At 40.8% G+C, this 18,017-nt stretch overlaps 1 protein-coding gene across 4 annotated transcripts in view; it reads left to right on the top strand.

Moving 5' to 3' along the window:
- The window catches only part of ATP8A2 (ATPase phospholipid transporting 8A2), a 641,523-nt gene that overhangs the window by 597,762 nt on the left and 25,744 nt on the right, over positions 1-18,017 (top strand). The window contains exon 36 of one of the 4 annotated variants that reach the window (XM_060191725.1): positions 8,907-9,514. The exons of the other annotated variants lie outside the window; for them this stretch is intronic. Within the exon in view, the coding sequence (XP_060047708.1) occupies positions 8,907-8,943 (37 nt within the window). The 3' untranslated portion in view covers positions 8,944-9,514. Of the gene's footprint in view, positions 1-8,906; positions 9,515-18,017 lie in introns of those variants that run through there. 4 annotated transcript variants of the gene reach the window in all.

Genomic DNA, 18,017 nt, shown 5'->3' with positions numbered 1-18,017 from the left:
ACCTTTTTATGCCAAATTTGCAATTGCTATTTGCAATGGGAACTCAAGATCCTTACTGTCCCTCATTGCCCTTATTTCATTGAGTAAAATATTTAATATTTCTTTTTTTTTGCCCATTTCTTTTTTTTTTTACGTTGAGATCCATTTTATTTCTCAACTCTTCATAAGACATACAAAAGGCAGAATCCCCCACATGATTTTCAACCAAATTAGACCCCGCATTGCTTGCAACTATTTAAAATACTTGTAAATTTGTAATATTTAATATTTCTTAATAATGTCTGAATTCCAGACTTTTAAACTATTTGGGCAGACATTTCTTTTTTTAATATAATTTTTTACTAGTGAGTTAATGATTGACAAGATTATGGGATAAGAGAGGTACAATTCCATGTAATTCCCACTACCAGAGTTCTTGAGCAGATATTTAACTAGCATGCTTCCATGTTTTCTCATTACTAAGCCTTGTCTTCAAAATTGACCCGTATAATATATGCATAGATATGCTTGTTGTCCTGGCAATTAAAAAATAAGCTGTTAATGAGAAAGAGTAAGATTAGAGAATTAGGTGTCCAGAAAGTTTAGTGAAATAAAAACATTCTGTAAGTCTTGATGTTAGGTTCCCTTTTCTTTCTCTTATAAAAGTGTCTTTTCTTGATGAAACATTTTTCTAGAAATTAGCTGTATAGACTCCTGTTGTTAGGCTGGCATAGAGGAGAAGCTCTGTAAATATTTGTTAACTTATTTTACTGGAACTGCAAAAAAAAAAAAAAAAAGCCTCTGCTCAGCTAGGTGATGGTGAGGAGAGGAGGTTGGACCTGCATTAGCGATGCAGAATCACAGCACTGTGGAACCTGGAGACACCAGGCACATATTAGCCCTGCTCTAAGTGCCTTCCTTCAAACTATCTTCTCCATTAATCTTCACCCAAGAACCCTGCTGTTCTGTGTACAGCTTAGTCTTCTGTGCTATGTTACTTCTAATGTCTAACAGAGGAGACACTAAATGAAATAGTCCCACCCCCTCCCCTTTATTTATTTTATTTATTTATTTTTTACCAGACCACCGCTCAGCTCTGGCTTATGGTGGTGCAGGGGAATGAATCTGGGACTTTGGAGCCTCAGGCATTAGAGTCTGTTTGCATAACCATTATGCTATCTACCCCCTCCCTAATCCCCCTTTTTAATATCTTGGTTTTTTTTCTCTCTCTCTTTATTCCTAAAGAGTAACTCATACAATTTGCATTTTTTCTTTTATGTATTTATTTATTTTATTACTGATAGAGACAGAGAGGTGTTGATAGAGATGGAGAGAGACACCTGTAGCACTGCTTCGCCACTTTTGAAGTTTTCCCCCTGCAGGTGGGGACCAGGGGCTTGAACCCAGGTCCTTGCACATTGTAGTGTGTGCACTTAACCAAGTGCACCACCGCCTGCCCCCCCCCCCCGTTTTTTTTTTCTAATGGGAGAAAAGCCTACCTATGACCCCATACCTTTACAAATACACTCTCAACAAATGTATCTGTAGATACAAATTCATTTGCATGCCTGAAATGACATGTAAGATAACATGCTTTTTTATCTCAGAGACAGAGGGGGAGATCGACACTACAGCACCATCTGTGGAGCTCCCCCTGGTTTTGCTACGCTCCTATATGGTGCTGGTGTTTGAACACAAGGGCACCTGCGTGCTAAGCCATGTGCTCTACCAGTTAAGCTATCTCCTGACCTAATAACACACACTCCCCTTAATTTGTTTTTCTTCCTTCGTGTAGGGTAAGGGGTATTCTGATGTCTTAAAACTATGACAAACAAGAAGTTAGGTGGACCTGTTTGATGGACATACTAGTTTTCTAATTATGCTCAGTCTGAATAGACAACCAGGAAGACTTGTGTATTCTGAACCTTCCTTCTGCTCATCCAGTTGGTGGAAAGGAAAGGCTTGGCTTCATTTTCTCCATTTTCAAAGTCAAGCTTTTAGTGCTGCCGCTGCCTTTCGCCAGTCCAGGGGAGGATTTCCGTTCCCTTAAGTGCCCACCTTGAGCACGTCTTACTCTGTGACATGGCAGAAGCAGCCACATGACTGGTGCTTACCAACTATTGTGCCAGTTGTAAATCTCTGTGAATGCTGATGTGGACGCTCTGTAACCCCAGGACTGAGCCCAAGCTCACAGCATCATCTACACCTGTCCACCTCTTCAGATTCCAGAGGGAAATCTACTTCATTGCTCTGTCTAGTGCCCAGCTGTGCACACCCAACTTCTGTGACATTGAGACTGCCTCTAGGTATATTAGGTGCCAGCCCAAGCTTCTAAGTGGGCGAACTGGGAAGCCCGATGGACTGGGTGGAGTATGAGGCCTATCAGCAGGATTTTCAAGTAAGATTATTCCTCAGTGCCAGAAAGCTCTTTTTCCTGGTATTTATTTTTAAGCCAACCTTAGGCAGTGAACTCAAACTTTCATGTAGGCACAGTAACACTGAACATCCTCTCCTCCTCAAGTTCCATTTTTCTGAGAGATAGAAGAGAAAGCAAGAGAGACACAATAGCACCATTCTACCATCCATGGAGTCCCCCAGTCCAATCCTTAGTGCTCCCATGTGTTGCCAGGGATTGAACCCAGGGCCTCACATATAATAAGGTACACATTGTATTGGGTGAACCAGCTCTCCTGGTGCTCTTTTTAAAACGAATTATTAAGTTGTGAGCCATGTTAGAAAACAAAAAGTACACCAACCAGTCCAGGTTGTGCTTATTTGTTGGTGTACTGCACCAAAGTAAAGATTCTGGGGCTGGGGGGAGGGTCCAGGTCCTGGAAGATGATGGCAGAGGAGGACCTAGTGGGGGTTGTAATGTGGAAATGTTATGCATGTACAAACTATTGTATTTCACTGTTGACGGTAAACCATTAATCCTCCAATAAAGGAATTTTTTTAAAAAGAAAACAAAAAGTAAACTCCTCCAATATATTTTGATTTGAGTACTCAATTAAGAAATATTTGTTATGCTTTTTTTTTCAACCCAAGTCCTTTGATCTTCAGAAGAATGTTTAAAAAGCTATTTGGTGCTGTCATAACACCACATCTAAATGGATAAAATTGCTGAGTCAAAGATGAGTGTAACTCAGTCCCAAATTAGGAGATACTTTGACTTTATTATATATTACTTCCAATATAGACTTTAAATCACCAGAAAATATCTTTGTTTTTAAGCCTTTTATTTTAATAATTTTTTATATTTTGTATATTTATTTATTTGGATGGAGACAGAAATCAAGAGGGGAGGGGGAGATAGGAACATACGGAATCATTTCGGATGAGATTGGGTGTGTTCAGGGTATTGGCAGAGACTGGCATCATTTCAGTAAACTGCACCAGGCCAGGTGGCAATGTTTGCTTCAAATACCTTGTTAAGATTTATTTTCCTTCCAGATGCATTTTTTCCATTGCTGTGTCATGAAGCAGAGGAAAGAGTTGAGAGTCTAGACAGACCCGAGCTGGGCTCCAAGCTCTGCCACTCATCTAGCTGTGTGACCTTGGCTGAGTTATTCACTTCTCTGAACTTGAATTTTCTCATCACAAGTTTGCTTTGAGGCATAAATGGAATAATACATATTAAATCTGTAACATATGTAAACATTCAGAAAGTGTTAACAAGTATATCTGCCCCTTAACTTTGAAACTAAAAAAAAAAAAAAAAAACTAAACTAAATTCTGCAGGCCCAGAGCACTTGCAGAGAGTGTGAGTCTGACAGACTCTCTAGGGTGCTTTCACTGTGCACTCTCCAATGTGGGACAAAACATAGGGATCTGGCTGAACCCCTGGCATCCTGGCATGACAGAGCAATGTGGCAAGCTGCAATAACTGGAGTTAGGGATGCAGGAAAAAGCTCAACATGCTGACAGTTCCCACAACTCAGCTTGTTGATTCCTGCTCAACTAACTCCAGTATATAAAGGAAAAGCTACACATAGCCAAGCTCCTAAACTCTCTATGCTTTCGCCCCATCACGCTCAATGTGTTCATCTGAGATGCAGCACATTTGTGCCATCCCCTCTGGTTTCCTTGTAAAGTTTATTTATTTTTATATGGTGGTGGTGGGACTAGGAGGGGAGAGCGAAAAAGAGCACATTCAGTTCAGCTCAGCTGTGGCATCTGTGAGGCTGGAGTGGAACCTGGGACCTCATGTGTACAAGTCCTCTGCTCTGCTACTAAATCTCGCTTACTTTTCTTTGGGACATTCCTTCAGAGTTCTGTGTTTCCAAGAATGACACACAAGCTATTCTCAAACTGACTCCCAGTTTCACCTTGTTCCCTCCTCATCTTTGCCAGGTTTCTGTGTAATGTGTGCACTTAACCTGGTGGGCTACCCCCTGGCCCCCAGACAGGTCCCTGTGGCTACCTTCTACCCATGTAACCATGTTTTATTTCCAGTTCTATCATTTCTTCCTGCTCTGTGACCTCAGTGGCCCTCTACCACAATGCTTTCCCTCTCTGTTTCACTCTTCACACCACTGATAAATTTTTGTGTCTGAACACAACTCTAGTCATGCTGCTCTGTAGTCTAAACCCTTGATGGTTTCCCACTCACCTTACATGCTAGACAAAATACAGAATTCTCAGCTCCTTCTCCCTCTCCGTCACTGCAGGACTGTTGGCCTTTGCATACCTGTGCATGGCTGGGCCATGCTGTTCCATTTCTCAGGCTTCCCTTTACCTTCTGTGTTAATGGGTTTCATGCAGCAAGTCAAAGACTCAGCAAGCAACTAGGAGCTCAGGACAAAGCAGACAGCTTTGCCCTGGAATGACCTGCAGTGCAGCCACCCCAGAGGGCACTCTGACATCATTAGACCCTTTCTGACCTTTGCCCACTCTGACATGGCTGGTCATGGCTTCCCTTAATACATTCATTTTAGAAGAATCTAAACATTATTCAAATATTCAACACGCACAATAGTAGGGAGATGAGTACAGTGAACTCCTTGTCATGCACATGGCAAGGCAGCACACTTACTCAAATGAGCTATTTTGCTGACCTTCATCTAGTTCCCTTTCGTCCTTGTTTTTATTTGTTTACTTGTTTGTTTGTTTTAAAAAGGAGACATTAATAAAACCATAGGATAGTAGGGGTACAACTCCACACAGTTCCCACCTCCAGATCTCTATATCCCATCCTTTCCCATTCTTTATCCCTCTGGGTGTATGGACCCAATGTCATTGTGGGTTGCAGAAGGTGGAAGGCCTGGCTTCTGGAATTGCTTCCCCACTGAACATGGGCGTTGACTGGTCTGTCCATATTCCCAGACTGCCTCTCTCTCTCCCTAGTAGGGTGGGTCTCTGGGGAAGCAGAGCTCCAGGACATATTGGTGGGGTCCTCTGTCCAAGGAAGTCTGGTCGGCATCATGCTGGCATCTGGAACCTGGTGGCCGAGTAATGAAGCTGAAGGGTTGTCATTCTGCTGGGAAATTGTGCAGATGCCGTCACATCTGCCATGTTTTCCCCTCAGGCTACTAGTTCCCGTGAGAGTTGGGACATTCTGGGAGTGCCTGTTCCGCCATGTTATGCCCTCAGGACATTGTCTATATCCCCGTGATATCTGGAGTGCTTTGGTTACTCCTCCCCCCTCCCATTCTCATGAGAGTCATCATCCTATCCTGGAGTGCTATGGTTACTCCTCCCCCTTCCCATTCTCGCGAAAGCTACTCCTATAAAAACCCTTCGTTTTCCGCACCTCGCTCTCTTGCCAGCGCTTCACTCCGGTGTTCAGACGCAGGAAAGGTTACTGCGTGAGGCGGCCATTTTCGCTACCTCCACGTGGCCCAACCTGCTTCTCTAGCACCCAACTCTGAGGTGCCAGCGCAAATAAAGATTTGTGTTTCCTCTTCGCTCCGGACCTCCTCACTCTTCTCCGCGGCCCACGCACAACAACATCTGGCTCAACAACATCATTCCACACCTGAAGTCTCTGGACACAGTCTAAAGTGAAGCATGCTGATGTGGCACTCATTGTGTTGATTAGGTTGCGATCAGCAGATGCAATATTATTTGATATGAATTGAGAGGAAGCATGCAGGAAAGTGTGCCCCACCCTAAGGTTCCAGGACTGGGGGAAGTATAGGCTCTATAGTGGAAATGTGAGGTTCCTGCTGTCTTAGGGTTCAAGAAGACAATGGATAGTTATCGTTATCACATTATTTGGTAATTGGGTTAACTTTGAAAAGTCCCTTTCTTAGGATTTGCTGTATAATACCCAACATCTTGCATATAGCTTTGCCACCAGTTGCTTCTGTTCTCCCTGGCCTAGACTTTTGAGAGAGTCAACATATCAAAGACTCAGCCTATGTATTAAAAAGACTCAGTCTGTGCTTTAAAAAGTTCAAGACATACTATCAATTTTCCCCTCTCATATTAATTAAATAGTGATTTATATGACTACAGTTTAATAGGAGTGTACATAAACACCATTCCCACCACCAAAAGACTGTGTCCCATCCCACCCCCTACCCCACCCCATCCCACTACCCCAGGAAGCTGAATGTCTACCCTCCTCCTCAACACAGGGTTTTTACTTTGGTGCCCTACTCTAGATTTAGTCAAATCCTGCTTTTAGTTTCCCTTTCTGTTCTTCTTTCTCAACTTCTGTTGATGAGTGGGATCATCCCATACTCATCTTTATCTTTCTGACTTAGCTCACTTAACATAATTCCTCCTAGCTCCATTCAAGATGGGTCAGAGAAGTTGGGTTCATTGTTCTTAATAGCTGCGTAGAACTCCATTGTGTATATGTACCACAGCTTTCTCAGCCACTCATCTGTTGTTGGGCACCTGGGTTGCTTCCAGGTTTTAGCTATTATGAATTGTGCTGCTATTTATTTTTAAAGATTAATTTATTTTTAAGAGAAAGAGAGGCCAGAGCACCATTCAGATCTAGCATTATGTGGTTCTGGGCATTAAACCTATCTCTGTCCCACTCTTCTTTCTTTCTTTCTTTCTTTCTTTCTTTCTTTCATCTGGTGCTGAAGAGATAGCTCACTCCTTAAAGCATGTGCCATATGGGAGTACTGTGGCCCCATGGGATATGCTGCTACAGTGGTGTCTCTCCTTCCCTGTCTCTGTTTCTCCTGTCTTAATGAAAACAGAGTCTGGAGCTGTGAAATCACACATGTACAAGTCCTAGCTCCTCAGGAAAACACACAAAATTTTTTTTTTTTTTTGTGGATTAAGAATGAGAATCAGAGTCCCCATATTTTTTTCTTTGTTGAAGCATAAAAAAGGCAAACCCTAGACTTCAGGACATAAGTATCTAAATATAACTATAAATGTATATTTATATTTATTTATATGTAAATATAAATAAAGGTAAATATGTTATAAATAAATGTGTTATAATGAGTATATTTGTATATCTTTACATAACTATGTGTAGACACTATCACATTAGTGCCTATTATCATACCTAATAAATAAAAAATAACTTGTTGATATTAATCTATATCCAGTGCTTAAACACATTTTCTTTTTTCCTTTCTTTCTTTCTTTCTTTCTTTTTTTGCCTCCACATTTATTGCTGGGGCTCGGTGCCTGCACTATGAATCCACTGCACCTGGAGGCCATTTTTTCCCTTTTGTTGCCCTTGTTGTTTATCATTATTGTTATTGTTTTTGTATTGCTGTTGTTGTTGTTGGATAGGACAGAGAGAAATGGAAAGTGGAGGGGAAGACAGAGAGAGGGAGCAAAAGATAGTCACCTGCAGACCTGGTTCACTGCTGGTCCTTGCGCTTTACACCACATGCACTTAACACGTTTTCTATATTGTCCTGGGTCTATCTTTTTGGGATGTTATTAGGTTTCTGTTAGGATCTAAGCCAGCCTTACTTGTGACATTTCCGTAAGTTTTTACTTATTTACTCACTTAATTTGTATTGGGAGGCTAATGGTTCACAGTACAGTTGTTGGCACATGGGTACAATTTCCCATCTCGCTATGATAGGTGTCTCTATAAGTCTTTAAGACTCTCTGAATCACAAGAGAGATTCCTCATTTTTAATGTCACGAGCTTAACACACACTGTGCCCTGGGCTGTAGATAGCTCACCTGGTAGGACTCATGCCTTGCTGCATACCGGCCTGGGTTGTAGCCTCGCATCACCGTGGAATTGAGGGAAGCTCCAAGGCTGTGGTGTCTCTCCCTCTCAATATATCTGAAATGAAAAGAACAAAAATGTCAGTTTAGGAGAGGTGAAATTTCTGGCATGAGTAGCACAGTAAATTAAAAATGTGTTTGAAAAATAGAAAATGAATCATTCCCCCCATTTTATTCTATTTATACTATTTATCATCACATGCTGCAAATGACGGTTCTTGTATGCAGAAGAGAGACTTTACCTTCAAGGAGGTTCGGTCACCTGCCCATTGTCACCCAAGTAAAGACAGTGGTTACTGCCACTCAGAGAAGACTGGTTCTGAAATGAGTGCAGCCTAGAATGTTCCTAGCTATGACCATGGACTGTGAGCTCAGACTGACAGAGACTCAGAGGTTACACAGGCTCCTGTGCTAAATATGAATAGGCATGGGCCCTGGGTCAGATTGATGTGGTAAACAATTAATTGTATTTGTGTATTTTATTCAAATTGGGAGCTACTTTCTGTTTTAACCCAACTTTTTTTTTTCCTTGCCCTATTTTCAACTTCTGGCACCATCTTCCCAAAGAATATTCTTAGTCCACCTCCATGTTAACTATCAAGCTTAAGCCAAAATTACTAAGGTCATGGGTTCCTTAGGACAATACCTAAAATAGACTTCCTGGCTTCTTACTACCCTATAATCCCTATTTTCACTTACTGTATTCCTACTTTTTGGTTCCTATTTACTAAACATTTTGTCCTGCCTCATAACTTATTGCCTTTCAGACACCAAGTTGCAGATGCTACTATGATTCTATCCTGAATTCCATGGGCAGACGACCTCACCAGTGTGTCCCAGAACCTCACCTCTTCAGAACCCTACACCACTAGAGAAAGACAGAAACAGGCCAGGGGTATGGATCGACCTGACAACTTCCATGTTCAGCAGAGAAGCAATTACAAAAACCAGAACTCCCACCTTCTGCACCCTAAAAAGAATTTTTGTCCATACTGCCTGAGGGGGAAAAATATTATGAGAAGATGACTTTAGGACTCTGAAACTAAATTCCATCAGGACCCAGAAAGAAAAGAAGAAAAAAGAAAAAACATTCAGAAGTAAGAATAGTATAGGTGTGACTTAAAAATGGAGAGAAGACAGGACCCTGGAAAAAAAAACTGGCAGATAGATAGACAGACAGTTACAGAAATAGTACTCAACCCGTATCTGTGACCTTGGGAGAACCCCTGCCGTTTCCAATGGAAGCAATGGGGACACAAAACTCTGGTGGTGGGAATGGTATGGAATTGTACCCCTGTTATTTTGTAATTTTGTAAATAACTAATTAAAAAAAGACAGTGTCTAGACTCTCATCTAACCCCAGTCCTCTGAGAAGCCCCGCAATTTAAAGTTGCCCACATGCTTCCAATTTCTCTTCTTTTCCTTCTTTCTTTATTTTTATAGAGAGAAACTGAGGAGAAAGAAGGAGACAGGGAGAAAGAGAAATACCTGCAGCACTGCTTCACCTTCCACGAAACTTTCTCCTTGCAGATGGGGGCCAGGGGCTTGAACCTGGGTCTTTGCACATGGTGTGTACTCTACTGGTGTGCCACCACTCAGTCACCCAAGGCTTCCAGCTTCATCTCCATCAGATTACCTAAAAAACTATGGACTCCCTGGAGACACCAGGGAGGAAGCCAAATTTGGGGGGGGGGCACTCACATCATAGACCACAGAAAAGAAGTGAAGGTTGCCCATTTGACTAAGTTGCATGCAGAACTCCAAGGAAATGGGGAAATAATATGCATTGGCAGCTGCCTTTAAGAGCCTTACATGCAGAAGGAACAGGAAGCAAACCTAGAAACCATATCCTAAGGGGATAGAGGAGCCAGATAATCTGATATTTTCAGAGCAAATCAAAGCAAACTATTGACTGTTCTTGATATGATTCAGAAAAGAAAGGACACCTTACTGCTAAAAAGGATTTCCTGCTAGAGCCACAGGTAAGAGCTATACAAGGAATTAGCTGAACATACGTAATCTGTGTCTGGAAGAACCTTGGCCAAAGCCTAAAGCTAGCCAGTCATTTAAACAGGGAGAGCTTTTAGGAGAACAACTGAAGAGTCAACAACACTCCCCAACTAGACCAGTTAAATCTCTAGCTTTGCTGACAAATACTCAGGACAGGTGAGGAAATCCGTTAATGGGACAAAGGGAGTAAATGGTCCAGGAAATTAGAGAGGTTGACTGGATTACCCAAATGGGGATTTCTGGTGGCTGCATCCTGGGCACAGGAAGGAGAGGATGAGGAAAATAAACTTCTGGAAGTAAAATGCCTAATTAGCATTTAGTTTATGCCTAAGCCGGCTATGTCAACTAACTGTATTCGATTCTCTGTTATTTTATGGATGGTAAATCTCCAGTGCCTTCTTTGTTTTGTTTCTGCTGCTATGAACTGGTGTTTTATAATTAATTTTTTTCTCTAATAAATACTATTTGTCATTTGTTCTATAGGAAAAGGACTTTTTGCACACTTTTAAGTGGTGCTTCCACAGTGCTGGAAATTTCTTAAACTCAGTCACTGCCCACTGCTATAAGAAAAGGATTACCACATCTTTATGGAAAGGTGGGTGAGGGGAGGAGTGATGTAAGGAGGAGAAGATAGTAATTTTGTTGTTATGTAGAGAGGCAGGGATTGGGGTTCCAAATTAGGCTTTACACGTGGTTTACTGGTAGCATGTCATCAGGCTGTATTTCCAGGGACATCTGAAAGATTTTATTTTGGATTATGATGCAAATCTGTTTAATGTCACCTTTCTCTGATTACCAGCAAGATCCCATTTTAAAAATAATCTTTTCGTGTGAATTTAACATCAGTAACTAATTTATGTGGCAGCACATGTGTCCCTTTTGAAGTCCTATAAGATATTTTAATCCTTTTTCTTTTCTTTCAGAAAAATTGTTCTATTTGGCCACTTGAGCAACAATAGAAACACTTGAGGGCAGTGCTTTTCTTTCTTTCTTTCTTTTTTTTAAACTTTTTCTTTGTTGTATAGGTATTATAATGTGAATGGTGATAGTTCAAATTCCAAGCAGGGATTACTTCTTCAAGAGGATCTTAGAAGATCTTGGCTAATTACTTTTCTGCTTCATTATCAGAGAGTTGTTTGCTTTTCAGTTTGACTTCCCTTTCTTCCCTACCTCCAGCTGCGATAGATCTCTAAATATAAAACCACTCAGCCAGCTGAGAAGGATGGCCTGAAACACCCATTCTGAAATTGAGTTGTCACTTGGATATTTTCCAGTAATAGTCAGATTTCTAATTTCTCAATGAGCCACTCCTAAATCCATAGGGAAGCTCAGAAAGAGGGTGAGACTTTCTGTCACCCAGAAAGTACAGGTGTGATGTTGTTTTTGTAGCGCATTTAAGAGAATTACTGGAAATATTAAAGTGGTGGAATAAAGAAAAATGCTTGAATTGTAATACTGGACATTTTTTATTATACTTGATGAATGAATGTTTTTGTGCCCCAGACTCCTCTAAGCATGTTTGCCCAGCTCTCAGACCTGATCTTTGTCATGAGCTACAGTAGTTCCCATTTCTGTGACTAGCATTTGGAAATCAGTTAAGATTCCTTGCGTCACAAGTGATTATCACATGACTGGCCTTGTGGCTGAGAGAATTAGAGAATATGTAAAAGCATCTGGTTGATGCTCATTGTAACAGGAATACTGCATTAAGCAACAGATTTATTGAATGTTGGAAAGATTTTCTGTTGATACAGCAGAAAAAAGTGTGTGTGTGTGTGTGTGTGTGTGTGTGTGTGTGTGTGTGTGTGTCACGATGATCCATGTAAGCATGCCTCATTCAGTAAACCAGGAGACAGGATATGAGATGACTACTTATTATAAACCCTTAGGTGTTAGCTAGTTAGTGAGTCCCACTAAGTCTTCCCTCCCAACAAGATTGTGATAGGATTATTTCATGTTTGTTTTCTTCAATAACAATTAGAATTGACTGAAGGTAGCATAGCAGTGATAACTGGGAATTCATACCTGTACATGAGTAAAAATGTTGGCTTAGTAGCAAATAGAATCAGTGGCTGACCTGATATGAAGCAAGGCATTTACTCATTTATGCACCAGGCATTTATTGTAAACTGAAGCTGTACTGGGTCAAAGTGTGGCATAAAATAAGAGAAAGACTCCTATTTTGTTAGAATTCAGGTTCCTGTGGGAGGAAGCTAGAGAAGGTAAACAAGTGACTCATAGAAATGAGCAGAGGTTTGTGATGTGACAATGACCAGGTCTGAGTGATCAAGAAAGCTTCCTTGGATGACATTAGAGATCTAGACAGAATGTTGAGTCAACCAAAAGAAGATCCAAAAAGGAGCCATAAGAAGAGTTAATAGGAATTCATGTGGGGGTGGGAGGTAGGGTGGGGGACATGCTCTGTCCTACTGGTGTCCCCCAAGTACCAGACAAAGTAAGAAAAGGAAGTATGATCTGAGCACTCAGGGGTTTGGGGGCAAGGGTAAGGAATCTGGATTTTAGCTACTAGAGCCCCTGCAGATGAGGAGCTGGGGGCTCAAACCGGGATCCTTACTCCAGTCCTTGTGCTTTGTGCCATGTGCACTTAACCTGCTGCACCATCACCCAGCTCCCACATTTATGGTTTTTAACAGAGTAGAGTTTGATATGCTTTATATGAAATACTTGATGTTCTTAGGTTAGACACTTTAAAATATTGAGTGTATATGGAATGCAAAACTAGTGGTTGAAAACAAAACAAAAATAAAAAACTAGTGGTTTAAAAAATAGTAATGTTGGGGGTCTGGGCGGTGGTGCACACGCTTAAGCACAGATAATACAAAACGCAAGAACCTGTGCAAGGATCTAGGTTCAAGCCCCTATTCCCCATCTGCAGGGGTAAAGCTTCACAGCTGGTGTCTGTGTCTCTGTCTCTCTCTGTCTCTCTCGCTCTCCTCTCTCAATTTCTCCTTGTCCTATCCAATAAAAGGGGAGAGGGGAATGGTTATGGATTTATAGTTCTGGCATTGAGCCCCAGTGGTAACCCTGGAGGCAAAAAAAAAAAAAGGAAAAAAAAAAAGAAAAACTAAGCTAATGTTGTGACCTTGTATTTCAATTTAGTCACAAAGTCTGGCTGTGTATATTCTTCAGAACACTTCAAGTCTTTGGTAAGAATATACACTTTAGGGAGTCTGGCAGTAGCGCAGCGGGTTAAGTGCATGTGGTGCAAAGCACAAGGACCTGCATAAGGATGCTGGTTCAAGCCCCCAGTTCCCCACCAGCAGGGGAGTCACTTCACAAGCAGTGAAGCAGGTCTGCAGGTGTCTGTCTTTCTCTCCCCATCTCTGTGTATCCCTCCTCTCTCGATTTCTCTCTGTCCTATCCAACAACAATGACATTAAAAACAACAACAATAATAAAAAAAAACAAGGGCAACAAAAGGGAATACATAAATATTTTTTAAAAGAATGTACACTTTAGAGAAAGTATGACACAGTTATTTTAACATTATTTACATGATTACTTTTAAGAAAATGAATAACTTAATATTTTGTCGTTTATGTTTAAAAGTATACTTTATGCAATATTTTTACAAAGAATTTTACTCATTGAGTTTAATGTAAGTATAATTTTCCATTACTAATAGGATTATAAATTTTAATTCTACCATCTATTTTTATAAGTTAATCAAAAATACTTGAGATTGTAGATATTCTAAGTATTTCTAGAATGATAGTAATTCAGTTGATTAAAGCACTGATTCAGTACCCAGGTCTTTGGTCGCTCTAGCTAAGTCTGATCAGTTCAAAAATCCTCCTTCTCTTCTTCCCTTACCTTTTCTGTTTGCCTGTCTCCTCTTCCCCTCCCCCCCTTTTTTTGGTATGGTATGAGGTATTTAATTTTGTCCTAGCATCCGTCAAGATAAAATAGTTTCCTTTTTTGTCGGTGGTTTAACTTGTTTAACAAAATTTCAGATTTCAGGAGTATTTTCATACCTACATATGTTATCCATAAGTTAGCATATCTCCCACCAGAGTTCTGCCCCTCCCCAACCTCCCCTCCAACCACAGCCTTCTTAGTTCTCACACCAAGTCCAGGTGAGAAGTAAGAAAACTAAGGTGTGAGACAGGCTAATTACCCCCTCCCCTCTCCAAGTCCATTTGCTTTAGATATCTATAATCCACATATGAGCAAACTATTCAGTAGTTGCCCCTCACCTCTTATTTCACTCATTATAATCACCTCCAGTTCCATCCATCTTGTTCTTTTTATAAAAAATATTTATTTATTTATTTTCCCTTTTGTTGCCCTTGTTGTAGTTATTGTTGTTGTTGTTATTTATGTCATTATCGTTCGATAGGACAAAGAGAAATGGAGAGAAGAGGGGAAGACAGAGAAGAGGAGAGAAAGATAGACACCTGTAGACCTGCTTCACCGCCTGTGAAGCGACTCCCCTGCAGGTGGGGAGCCAGGGGCTCAAACCGGGATCCTTATGCTGGTCCTTGCACTTTGGGCCATGTGCGCTTAACCCGCTGCACTACCACCCATTCTTGTTCTTAATGAAACAATCTCATCCTTTCTGGCTGCAGAGTAGTGTGCCTTTGAATATATAGACCTCTAACCCTCCCTCTTTATCCAATCATTTGTTAATGAGCATTTAGGTGTTTTGTTTTGTTTTTCTTTCATATTTTAGCTATTGTAGTAAACAGTACAGCTATAAACATACAGATGCATATATCCTTTTGAATTTGTGCTTCCATGCCCTTTGGGTATATGCCATGGGGCAGTATTATGGATCACAGGGTATCTCCAAGCTTATTTTTAAAAATATTTTCCAAACTGCTTTTCATAGGGGCTGCATCTGTTTGGATACCAATCTACAGTGTACTAGAGTTTCTTTCTCTCCACATCCTCACCAATAATTGTAATTTTCTGTTTTGTTAATGTAGGACATTCTTATAGGTTTAAAATATTTCAGTATCTTAATTTTTATTTTCTAAGAAGTGAAGTAGAAATTTTTTCATATGGCTATAGGCCATTACAGTATTTTCTTTAAAAAATTATCTGTTCAGATCTTTTGCCTATTTTATTTTTAAATATTTTTATTATTGGTTAGAGGTAGTAATTGAGAGGGGAAAGGGATATAGAGAGGGAGAGACAGAGAGACACCTGCAGACCTGCTTTACCACTTAAGAAGCTTTACCCCTGCAGGTGGGGTACAGAGGCTTGAACCTGGGTTCTGGTACACTGTAATGTGAGGGCTTAACCACCTGGACCCTTCTTTTGCCTGTTTTATCATTGGATTGCTTATTGTCTTGCTGTTGAGATGTTTGGTTTTATTTATTTACTTATTTATTCATTGCCTTCAGTCTTATCATTGGGGCTCAGTGTCGGCACTATGAACTCACTGCTCCTGGCAGCTATTATTTTCCATTTTATTGGATAGGACAGAGAGAAATTGAAAGAGGAGAGGGAGAACGAGAGAAAAACCTGCAGACCTGCTTCACCACTTGTGAAACATGCCCCCTGCAGGTGGGGAGCCAGGGGCTTGAACTTGGATATTCGCACAGGTCCTTGCACTTAGTACTATGTGTGTTTAATCACGTATGTCACTGTCTGGCCCTGAGATGTTTGATTTTCTTATAAGTTTTTGAAATCAATTCCTTGTCAAATGTGTGGTGTGCAAATGCCTTCTCACTTGCTACATTGCTTGCCTTTTTGTCTTTGGGATAATTTCATTATCTGTGTAGAAGTTTTCAATTTAATATAGAACCATCTGTTTATTCTTTCCTTAGTTTCCCAGAAGCACACACACAAAAGCTGAGAACAGAAACTTGCTGAATGCACTTTTGTCAAAGGCATTTTGGGCTCATTGTCCAGCTTGCCATCTTTAAGCCGTCACCACAAATCTTTTGAAAACTGGAGAGCTGCCTTTGCATGCTCCCCCTTCATGTGGTGTCTTCTCACATGGTACAGAAGGTGAAAGACACTAAAGCTCTTTCTTGGAAGCAAAGAAACAGCAAACAGTGTATGCAAACTGTGTTGTCACAATGCTGCCTTACAGATCCGTTGTATTCTCTGAACAGACAACTACAGAGATTCTGTGTGCTGGGACATTCAAGGCATAGTGACTTTTCCAGGTAAAATATAAGTGAGCTTTGCATTTGATAACTCAGAGAAATACTGCAACTACACATTTCTGCTTTACTTTGACTTCTGCTTCTTATGACTATAAATCATGCCTTCCTTCTTCCACTGGCTGAAGACCATATTTCTGCTGTTCATCAATATTTTCTACTTTGATTTCCTCTGCATTTGGAAATGAATATACACATGTCTATCCTCAAAAACAATTAATTGATTTGTATCTGTGCTGTTTTGTAAAGAATGTCTATGGGCAAAGTGCACCATCTGATTCGGGTAAAGAGTTTCCTTGAGAATCTTCAGGGAATTGTCCCACTAGGCCCAGCAGACATCCTCAATCACGTACTTCAGAAACTTCCTTCTTTCTGTTCCTTGTAGGCAACTTTCTTTCTTCTTCCTTTTTATGTAATATTCCCCAAGGACAGAACCACACCATTCCATCAGGTTGACTTCATAGTGTGTCGCTGCAATGTACCTTCCACTGATCTCTCTCTCTTAGCACAGCAGCTTATTCCAGGCATGGATTCATGTGTTCTGATTTTGGGCTGTTATAGCTCTTTTGAAGCATATCCAGCTTATGACATCATTAGGACAGTGTCTCAGTTCTGAGCTTTGCCTTCGGCTTATCCATTTTTGTTCCGTGCGCTGCTTTCATGTTAGCATCAGTAGAGAGTATTGTAGCATTTCTAACAATTGAAAAATACATGTGTATTTATTTGAGCTGCCCTCTGCATCTATTTCCACTGCTCATGAAGAACAAAAGCAAATGAAGTAACAGCAAAAGACAATCCAATCTTAGAATTTACAGTGGAGTATATAATTTATTCTCCCAAAACTTTGTTTCCCATTTGTAAGCAATGCAGTCTATTGTGCTCCCTTGCCATTTTTTTCTAGAAACTATTACCCACCTACATTCAAGCTCTTATAAACTTTTTTGCACAAAGAACCCCCCACACACACACACACACATACACACACAGGAGTGGAGTTACTAAGACACAATAAGAAGTTCAGTGTGATGGAACAAGTGTCCAGCATGACGGTGAGAAGTTAAGGGAGATAACTAGGTAAGAACTGAGCAAGTGGGGTGGGGGAGATAACATGTGGTTATACAGAGACTCTCATTCCTGAGGCTTTGAAGTTCCAGTTCAACCCCCCCCCCCCCACACACACACACACACACACACAGGGCAAAGCCGAGCAGTATTCTGGAAAACAACAACAAAGCTGAGTAACTACATCTTTTTTTTTTTCCTGCCACCAGAGTTTTCACTGAGGCTTTATGTCTGCATGATTCCACCACCCCTGGCAGATTATTTTTCTTTTTCCTTTTAGAAAATGAGAGGGAGAGAGAGAGAGAGAGAAGGAGAAACACCACATGCAGGTGCTCCCATGCGGTGGCTGAAGACTCAGACTTGGGTCCTCACACATAATGACACATGTGTGATATTTTTAGATCATTTAACAAAGGAAATTTCCACTGCAGAACTTTGCTAAATATCCTTCCTATTATGTAGAGATTAAATTGTATAAAAGTACAGCTTCTAAGAGTCTTCATACCCCTAAGTACTTACTCAGAAGTAGGAGTGTCTCGCCCCTCACAGAGAAGTCAGTCCCAGCAAACGCATGCTTGAAGTTCAAGGGTTTCATCAGCTCATGCTAGATGATAGAAAAATTTTAAAAAGAGTAAGGTAATAATGGGAGATGAGTGGGATTGAAAAGGA

Source organism: Erinaceus europaeus, chromosome 5 (genome assembly GCF_950295315.1).
Source record: "Erinaceus europaeus chromosome 5, mEriEur2.1, whole genome shotgun sequence".
Lineage (NCBI taxonomy): Eukaryota > Metazoa > Chordata > Mammalia > Eulipotyphla > Erinaceidae > Erinaceus > Erinaceus europaeus.
This window is presented reverse-complemented; position numbering and strand designations above follow the sequence as displayed.